The sequence below is a fragment of the Rhinolophus ferrumequinum genome, chromosome 8, assembly GCF_004115265.2.
Source record: "Rhinolophus ferrumequinum isolate MPI-CBG mRhiFer1 chromosome 8, mRhiFer1_v1.p, whole genome shotgun sequence".
NCBI lineage: Eukaryota > Metazoa > Chordata > Mammalia > Chiroptera > Rhinolophidae > Rhinolophus > Rhinolophus ferrumequinum.
Window position 1 is genome coordinate 48,131,065 of NC_046291.1, and position 9,946 is coordinate 48,141,010.

General features: G+C 40.5%; 1 protein-coding gene across 1 annotated transcript; it reads left to right on the plus strand.

Moving 5' to 3' along the window:
* Positions 1–781: 781 nt before the first annotated feature.
* On the plus strand, positions 782–3,948 carry LOC117026367 (tetratricopeptide repeat protein 30A). The gene has a single exon (XM_033113114.1). The coding sequence runs from the start codon at positions 1,042–1,044 to the stop codon at positions 3,037–3,039; it is 1,998 nt and encodes a 665-aa protein (XP_032969005.1). The 5' UTR covers positions 782–1,041; the 3' UTR covers positions 3,040–3,948.
* The last annotated feature ends 5,998 nt before the right edge of the window (positions 3,949–9,946 follow it).

A 9,946-nucleotide genomic window follows, 5' to 3' on the forward strand; every position in this document is an offset into this window, starting at 1 on the left:
CATGGGATGTAAAGTACAGCATAGGGAATATAATCCGTAGTAATGTAACAGCTGTATACGATGTCAGAGGGGTAGTAGACCTGGGGGGAGGGTCATCACTTTGTGAGGGGTGTAAATGCCTGATCATTATGCTGTTTTGTACACATGAAACTAATATAAAAAAATAAAAGTAAACTGAAAACATAATAAAATAAAGGGGGTCAAATATTTGGTGATGGAAGGAGAACTGATTCAGTGGTGAGCACACAATGTGATACATAGATAATGTATTACAGAAATGCACACCTGAAATCTATGTAATTTTACTAACCATTGTCACCCCAATAAACTTAAAAAATGGAAAAACTAATAAAATAAAATAAAATTGAAGATCTCCCAGTACAAGATTCAGAAAACCATTTCCTATTGTCAATCTTGGAAACGACAAAAGTAAGGACTCTTGGTCTCTGCATATTATGTTCTTGGAAAGTATGCCATCAAGGCAACTTAGAAACAGAACCTACTCTAATTCTACAATTCCAAGGAAATATCCCAGCTTTTCCTTCCCATTAATTTACAAAAACAAAACGCGAAACGACACCATATGTATGAAGCACACAGTGTATAAGGCTCAAAAATGCAAGGCACATAAGACCCTAAACTTTCCTACGCCGCCCGAGACCAAGGTTACACTACAAGCAGCAAGCAACCCTCACCTACTACAGGAAAAGGCCAGCGAAACCCCACAGGTCCTTCCCGTAGAGACTACATCTCCCAGTAAGCAGCGCGCGCACTCACAAGCGGCTGGGTGCCTTTGACCGGTGCATGCCGGGAGGTAGTTTCCTTCTGTGAACTTCCAGGAAGATTTTCCTCTCTCTTCTGTGATTCACGACCTCCGCAGCCTGTCTTGGAGGACTGCATCAGTAATCGAAAAACCCAACCTTAGTGATTCCTTTTTATTACTAACGGTTTCCTTCCGTGGCAAGAAATCTCCGGTCAGCTTTCCGTTTCCGGTTGGCTTTGTTGCCTTGGTAACTAGGACGCACAACCTCCGTGGCGGTTATGGCGGGGCTGGGCAGTACTCAGATCCCCGACGGGGAGTTCACCGCCGTCGTGTACCGGCTAATCCGGGATAACCGCTACGCCGAAGCGGTGCAGCTGCTGGGCGGAGAGCTCCAGCGGAGCCCGAGGAGCCGCGCCGGCCTGTCGCTGCTGGGCTACTGCTACTACCGCCTGCAGGAGTTCGCGCTGGCGGCCGAGTGCTATGAGCAGCTGAGCCAGCTGCACCCGCAACTGGAGCAGTACCGCCTGTACCAGGCCCAGGCCCTGTACAAGGCCTGCCTTTATCCAGAGGCCACCCGGGTCTCCTTCCTCCTCTTGGACAACCCCACCTACCACAGCCGGGTCCTCCATCTGCAAGCTGCTATCAAGTACAGCGAGGGCGATCTGCCTGGGGCCAGGAGCCTGGTGGAGCAGCTACTGAGTGGGGAAGGGGGAGAAGACAGTGGGGGTGAGAATGAGCCGGATGGCCAGGTCAATCTGGGATGTTTGCTCTACAAGGAGGGACAGTATGAAGCCGCGTGTTCCAAGTTCTTTGCAGCCCTGCAGGCCTCGGGCTACCGGCCTGACCTTTCCTACAACCTGGCTTTAGCCTATTACAGCAACCGGCAGTATGCCTCGGCTCTGAAGTACATCGCGGACATTATTGAGCATGGCATCCGCCAGCACCCAGAGCTAGGTGTGGGCATGACCACCGAAGGCATTGATGTTTGCAGTGTTGGCAACACTTTAGTCCTTCACCAGACTGCTGTAGTGGAAGCCTTCAACCTCAAGGCAGCCATAGAATACCAACTGAGAAACTATGAGGTGGCCCAGGAAACCCTCACTGACATGCCACCTAGGGCAGAGGAGGAGTTAGACCCTGTGACCCTGCACAACCAGGCGTTAATGAACATGGATGCCAGGCCTACAGAAGGGTTTGAAAAGCTACAATTTTTGCTCCAACAGAACCCCTTCCCCCCAGAGACCTTTGGCAACCTGTTGTTGCTCTACTGTAAGTATGAGTATTTTGACCTGGCAGCAGATGTCCTGGCAGAGAATGCTCATTTGACTTATAAGTTTCTCACACCCTATCTCTATGACTTCTTGGATGCCATGATCACTTGTCAGACAGCTCCTGAAGAGGCATTCATTAAGCTTGATGGACTAGCAGGGATTCTGACGGAGCAGCTCCGGAGACTCACCAAAGAAGTGCAGGAAGCAAGACACAGTAGAGATGATGAAGCTGTCAAAAAGGCAGTGAATGAATATGACGACATCCTGGAGAAATATATTCCTGTGTTGATGGCCCAGGCGAAAATCTACTGGAACCTTGAAAATTACCCAATGGTAGAAAAGATCTTCCGCAAATCTGTGGAATTCTGTAATGACCATGATGTGTGGAAGCTGAATGTGGCCCATGTTCTGTTCATGCAGGAAAACAAATACAAAGAAGCCATCGGTTTTTATGAGCCCATAGTCAAGAAGCATTATAACAACATCCTGAATGTCAGTGCTATTGTACTGGCTAACCTCTGTGTGTCATATATTATGACGAGTCAAAATGAAGAAGCTGAGGAGTTGATGAGGAAAATTGAGAAGGAGGAAGAGCACCTCTCCTATAATGACCCAGATAAGAAAATCTACCATCTCTGCATTGTGAATTTGGTGATTGGGACACTTTACTGTGCCAAAGGAAATTATGACTTTGGCATTTCTCGAGTTATCAAAAGCTTAGAACCTTATAATAAAAAACTGGGAACTGACACCTGGTATTATGCCAAAAGATGCTTCCTGTCCTTGTTAGAAAACATGTCAAGACATATGACTGTGCTTTGTGACAGTGTTATTCAAGAATGTGTCCAGTTTCTAGAACACTGTGAGCTTTATGGTAGGAACATACCTGCCATTATTGAACAACCCCTGGAAGAAGAAAGAATGCATACTGGAAAGAATACAGTCACCTATGAATCCAGACAGTTAAAAGCTTTGATTTATGAGATTATAGGATGGAATATGTAGTCATGTCTCATTTTGGCTTTGGCTTTGTTAACTCTGTTTCACTCTTTAAATCTTACTTATCCTTGGCATCTTTACATTTGTTACATGTTGAGCTTTGTACACTTAAAATTATAATAACAAATATTGTTTGAGAAAGTTTCCCATTTAATTTAGAGCATGGAGCATACAGTATGAGCTAAATCAATTTTGCATTCTCTCTGCCAGTAACAGTCTCCATGTCTTTCCCTCAAACAACAATTGCCAGAATGGCATCTTTATATAAGCAGGTAACCCGAAATCGCCATTTATATTCTACTTTATGCTGTAAAAAAGAGTGTGGCATGAGACAATGAACTGTTGGGAGTGGGTGTGTTTGCATTCCTCTGGTGACTAAATGATTGCAGCCCATGGCTGGACCATTTCTCAACCAACAAAGACAGGTTCAGTGTGCCATTTTAAGATAGACTGTGCTGTCCAATAAGACCAATTCTGACCTTAACAGTATGACTCCACTCCTTTTTTTCAGTCCTTTAACCTCTGGGTCTCAACAAAGTCAACTTTGGATCCCGACCTAAGTTCTTTGTGAAGTACCAGTATTAAATGGATGATTTTTTTCTTGGTTCTTCTCAGGTTATGAGGTTTGATTTGTGACTTAATTTTTCTTCCGTAACTTGGTTGATTGGTTGGTCTTTAGTTTTATAATCAATAGTTCCCTTCATTTTCCAATTTTGATTTTCCAGAATTGATTGTGCCTTCTTGTGAATACTGACAAGTATGAAAGCTTTCTAATATGTTCAATGTAGGGGAAAATAAGCACTGAACTGACAACGAAAAGACTAAGGTATGCATTTCAGACCTTCCAGTCAAATTTTAGGCCATAAGAAATTCATTTACTCCTTGAGGTTTCAGTTATTTGAACTACTAGGTGCTCTTAACAGTTATATCTGGCTGTAACATCTGATTCTGTATAAGCCATATAGAACAAAGTTGTCTTCTTTTATGACCTGGATGTATAAAATCAAGTCAGTAAGGAAATGAAATATATAATTGTATTTCAAATGAATTTTTTCTGTTACTTTGGATTATATAATAGTAAATGTTAACACCTAAGCTAAATGTTAGTTGTTATTGTTGGATGCTAGAACATTGATTACTACTAAGAAATTTGGATTTTTGCCCATTTTTACTTGGAGCTTTTGCTTACAACTCAAGCTATGAACTGTATATAAGGCAGGCCTCGTTTTCTGCTGTGATTTTGCAGTTAAAAATTTTGTAAATATTTAGAAATTCTTTAATTCTTTTAATTTCCCCTTTTAGTTTACTAATGTATATATTTGGGAGAAAGGGGAGATTTGCTTTTAATTCTTCCAAAAAATGATATCCCCAAAATGATATAAATGATATATATGCAGGCTATTGTAATAGGCATTTGTTATCACTTATTCTTGAACAACTTAGAGCCTCTCCTGCCCCTGAGGAGAACTCCAGCTGCCAGTCTGCCAGAAATCTGGAAACAGGAACAGGTGAGGTGAAGATGAAGTGAAGATTTAGCTATGTGATTTACTTCACAACCTACCTTGGAGTCACTTCATGTCCAAATCTCAGTAGTTAATCAAATGTCTGCTGCCGTTAACAGAACAGAAATAATGGATAACAGAGTGGAAGTAATAGATGCCAGAGCTACTTCTGTAACTAACTCACCTAATCAAATCATCAGTCCTTACACCCTTGTTTTATTTAATACAAGGAGGAGAGGTCACACAGACTTTCCCAAAGGACAAAGCCACAATGAACAGGAAGACAGTCCCCAGGTTATAAAGCTTTCTCTAAGAGTGTTTCCTCTTTCTGCCTTCAAAGGATCTATTTAGGAGATAGTAGTGTTTGCTAGTAATATACTCTTAGAGGACACTTGCTTTTCTGTAGCCATAATCATTTTATATTGAAAAGAAGAGCCAGGCATTAGCCATGTATCACAAGATAAGAAATGAAAAATCTACCTACCTTACCACCTTTTGTCAATTATAGGAACACTTCTCTGATAGCTGGCAGTTGAAACCACAAGCAGGTGTAAAAGGTACATAACAACCTTTTAACAAGTGTTAGGTAAGAGAGCACTGGTTATCAAAGTGACTTTAGAAACCATATAACCATGCATTTTTGCAAATGAGGTAACATTTATCAATTAAAAGTGGCTCTCAAATTGTTAAAGGCAGAGAAAATTTTAAGAGCACTCACAGAAAACATTGGATGTATATAATTTGTAGAATACAATGAGGTTTATTTGGATACTTGCCATAATCTCTTTTTCTTTTAAACTCTATTTGACCACAATAGAAAAACAGTGACAAATTTTAAAGATGTGCGATATACTTATTTAAAATGTCCTATGACATTGGGAATTAAATATACTCTTAGAGGACACTTGCTTTTCTGTATCCATAATCATTTTATATTGAAAAGTAGAGCCAGGCATTAGCCAGAAAGTAATTAATTAGCCATAGGTAGAGTGTGGTCTTATTTTAATATTCTCCTGGCTGGGCGGGGGGATGGGGAAGGTCTTTACAAGGCGATTATTTTATACTTAGGTCCACAATTAATTGAGGTTCTTTGGGTTGCTTAATTAAATCAGCTCCCTTGGATTTGGGCCAAGATTGATCCATCACATACTGAAATCCTGTCTACAACATCGTAATGTTTCTATATTAGAAAAGGAATTGCCTTCATAGGGAAAAATTATTTGAAAATAGAGAATTCTATGTGCACTTCAAGCATGAAAGACATGCATTTGTTAATTTAAGTAGGACCACCAATAATTTGATTATGAATATTAGGTAAACATGTAAACTGAGTCCAAGTCCTTTGTTCAAAAGTGAAATTTGCACGTTTGTGAAAATGAACACATCATTATCAATGACTAGGTACCTCAATTCAAAATAACAAATGGCTAAAATCGTACTGTGCAAACGGGAACCAAGAAAGGTGAATGAGAAAGCATTTATTGCTATTATTTTGTTTCCAATTATTTTAGTACAAAAACCAAATGCTTAAGACCAAAGACACATGACTAAAGGTCTCACCAGCACTCATGGCAGCTGCTCTAAAAAGTATGTCCACAGTGTCCAGACTCCTGAATTCACCAGGAAATCGGTTGTTTAATAAGTATTTCCCAAAGTACACTTAGTGAGCACATTCCTGGGCTGGCCTAAATTATATGATAGTGTGGGGACAGAGCCCCAAAAAGCAGTTTCCAGGCTCTCGGCCTCACATAGAAAGGTGCTGACTCAGGTAGTAAATGGCCATCGACTGTGATCAAATGGCCATCAGCTGTGGCTAGTTGGCCGTCAGCTGTAACCAGTGAGCCATTGGGCACTAATATAACTGCCGTGGCTACGCTAGCAAAAAAAGGGGGAGCTAGCAAGAAGATGGTGGCTGAGCCTGCAAGTGGCACAGTGAGGGTTGAGAATTGTGTGGCTCCTGTTTCCTGTTTCTCCAACCCAGCCGCCAGCGAGAGTATAGTGGTGTGACTCCCCTACCTATGGCTGTGTGGGTGTTCCTTTTTGGCCTCATCATGTCCTGCGGTCTTAGGTGGGGAGCGGCAGCAGAGACGCTACCGGACGCCCTGCACGACAAATGGCGTAGCGAGCAGGGTCTCCTGCACGACAGATAGTTTTCAAAAGTGTGCCGAAGGGAATTTGAGTAGGCACCATATATTGTTTGCAGCAGTCACAGATTTAGCTGTGGTGAACGCTGGGTTGGACAAAGATTATAGACCCACCTGTTGTTTCATCATCGCTTTTTTTTTAAAATCACTTTTTATGATCCTTCTTCAAGTTAGTGATGTTCTTCTCTCCATGATAGTCTCTAGCCACTGACCATAGTAAGAGCAGCTGTCAGAAGGCTTCTCTGCACCTCAAGTGCAAAGGGCTATGTATGAGGTACTTATACAGAAATCGCAGAAGAGGGCCAGCTGCTTTCACATGTATTTACAGTGTTACCAGAAACTTGTGAAGCTTCATAAAGCTTTACCTTTACTTGCAAAGCTATTTGAGCCAAGACATTAAATGCTTCCACTCTTCCATAAGACTGACTACTCAGTTTAGCTTAGATCTTGGGGAGGAAAAATTAAAAGCAAGCTAAGAACAAGAGAACAAATTGAGTACCTGTTACCTACCTTCTTTTTTCCCTTTCTACTAATAACTCTCAGTCTTCACTCCACACCAGAATCAGCTGGTAAACTTTTCAAAAATAGAGATGCCTGGGCCCTAACCCCTAAAGGTTCTGTTTTACTTTATGGAGATGGGAGTGGAAGAGAGGGGTCAGTTTTTAAAAAGTCCCCCCACATGACTAATGTGTAGGTTGATAACCACTGTTGCATACAGACATAACAGGGACTACATGAAAGGTACATGCCACCATGAAAAGTGGGGCACAGTCTGTTTGAGAATGAAATGATCCTGATACTCAAACTAAAGAAATTATTTTAAATGAATAAACAGAAAAAATCAGGGCATCTGAACTTTTTAAGGCATTCAATCTAAATAGAGTATTCTGGTTAACTCATATGCAGCTTTTTAACCAGTAAAACCTCTTAAAAAATGTTTTTTTACTGTCATGCATTCACGAATTCTTAAGAAATATTTGGCTTTCAAAGAAGGAAACTGAAAAATTCTGAAGTATCTAGAAGCTATGAACTTTGATAGTGGAAACTTTTTCAAAAGGGTTTCCAGAATTTAAGAGTATTCTCATACTTTTTTTCCTTCAAAGGCTCCTAAGTATCATTTACTCTCATCACATTTTAGTTCACTGTGCTTTGCTAAATTTAAAAGTAACTCTATATATGTATTATCATAACCATCCTCATAAATGATTTTGATTGGCTTTGGATGTATCCAATTTGTTCTCCTAATACAGGCCACACTCATCTGCTCTCCTTGTAGATACGGATTCCTCCAAACCTGACTCCAATACCATGTGTGCATTTATACATGCACATACATCTTTTTAAATTTACACTGAAAATATAACAATATTCAATGGTTATGATGGTTTATAATCCAACATCCTTTCCTTACCTCTTCTTCATTCCCACTCCAGGTGTTTAAATTTATGGTTCTCAAATGCTCTGTTCACATTAGAATCACCAGGGGAAGCTTTCAAAACTCTCAATGCCCCAGGCTGCATCCCAGGACAGCTGCGAGTGGTACTCAGGTGTCAATATTTTTCTCAACTTCCAACATGCACTCAAGGCTGAGTACCATTGGTCTAAACCCACTGTTGTAATCTCTTTTTTTCTGTGATTGATTTAGAAATAAGCATGTGACCCAATCTTTCCCACAGCATGAGAAGGCTTCCTTGAAAAGTTGCTGAGAAAGCTTTCTTCACCTCTTTAAAAATAAATAAATAAAAAGGATCTAAGAAGGATTCTTTCTTTGTCTGGGCGTTGTTAATCTGACTCTGCTGCCACCATTTTATGACCACGACAGAAATCAGCCTAAGGGGGAAAGTGAACTTTGAAGATACCGAGAAAGAGAAAGAACTTGAGTCTTTGATGACATCTTCGAGCCTCTGTATTACCTACCCAAGAGCCTAACCAACCTCTGGGTCTCCTACAGAATGGAAACAATAAATTATCTTATTGTTTAAACTTGTTTGAGCTGGATTTTTATGTTACTTGTGTCTGAAAGCACTTAGACCACACTCACTCTACCAAGATCATACATTTTGAGCATTGTCCAGGAGGTGATGAATTCTTACGCATATTCTCAACAAGTTAGTCATCCAGTCTTCTTTGAGAATCAGCATCACTCCTGAGGTTGTAGTAAGCAGGACAAAGTTAGTTGATCTTTGCAAAGACTTTGCTTGAGACCTTGACTTCATTAGTATTAACTGCTCTCCAGTCATTTGAAATTGCAGCAGCTACTCATGAGGTTGGGTACACTTTCACCTTCTTGGGCAAGCATTCACTTATGTAGAAGTAAATGGAGAGTTCAAGGGCTCTGCCCAAATGAGTTGCCCCGAAGTCTAAGCCTTGCTCACTGCTTCTTGGCAAAGCCACAAGGTAAGCAATACACATCATTGACTCATATGGAAAATGTATTCCTCAATTTTAGAATTTCCTCCACATTCATGTAAGGTTGTTTCAGTAAAAGCTCAATAATAATAGAAGAATAAAAATGAAAATGAAAACAACAGAAGCATTTATTCATGTATAGTACCTAAGTTTTAAAGTCACGCAACCTAATCTTCTCTCCAGTGAGAAATGCTAACCTATGTACTGCACTATTTCAGCTTTGGCCCTTTCCAGTCATAAACCTGGTTATAGAAAAAGCTTCATAAAAAATAAACACTTTAGTTCTTGATAATCCCCACAGCACTGTATTTCACATATCAGACCCAACTTATTTTGAGTTGTTGACTTACATCAGATCTCTGGAAGAAAGACGAAAGAAATTCAAATTCAAACCGGATGGTCCATATCACATCAGGGCATTGGGACAGTTGATTTACTCATATAATCTCTTTAAACATCTACCAGAAGAGGTTCTAAGACAGAATTTATTGCCTCTGCCTGCCATCTTTGGTCCTACAAAAAGCAAAGCAAAATCCTTCTATGAAATCTGAAACGCCAGTCACTGATTTCCTGACTGATGTCATTTCAAAGGCATGGTGTAGCCCTGTGATAGTTGCAGCAGAAATCTGCCTGTCTATGAGGTTTCCATCTGTTTGCGATCAGAAAGAACTTCTTCGGGGAGTCACAGCAAATACAGAGCACCCAGTCTTCCCCATGGGTCCTAGAGTCTTGTATTAGTGTTTTTAACATCAACTGTTACTAGGATTGAATTTGCTTAGATTTTTCCCAGAATAAGAACATATATAGAATTATATTGCTGTAACTTTAGTTTTCATTCATGTCTGGCTTATCATAAGC

Coding starts and splice junctions, on each gene's coding strand:
- LOC117026367 (XM_033113114.1), top strand. CDS start 1,042: ATGGCGGGGCTGGGCAGTACTCAGATCCCCGACGGGGAGTTCACCGCC.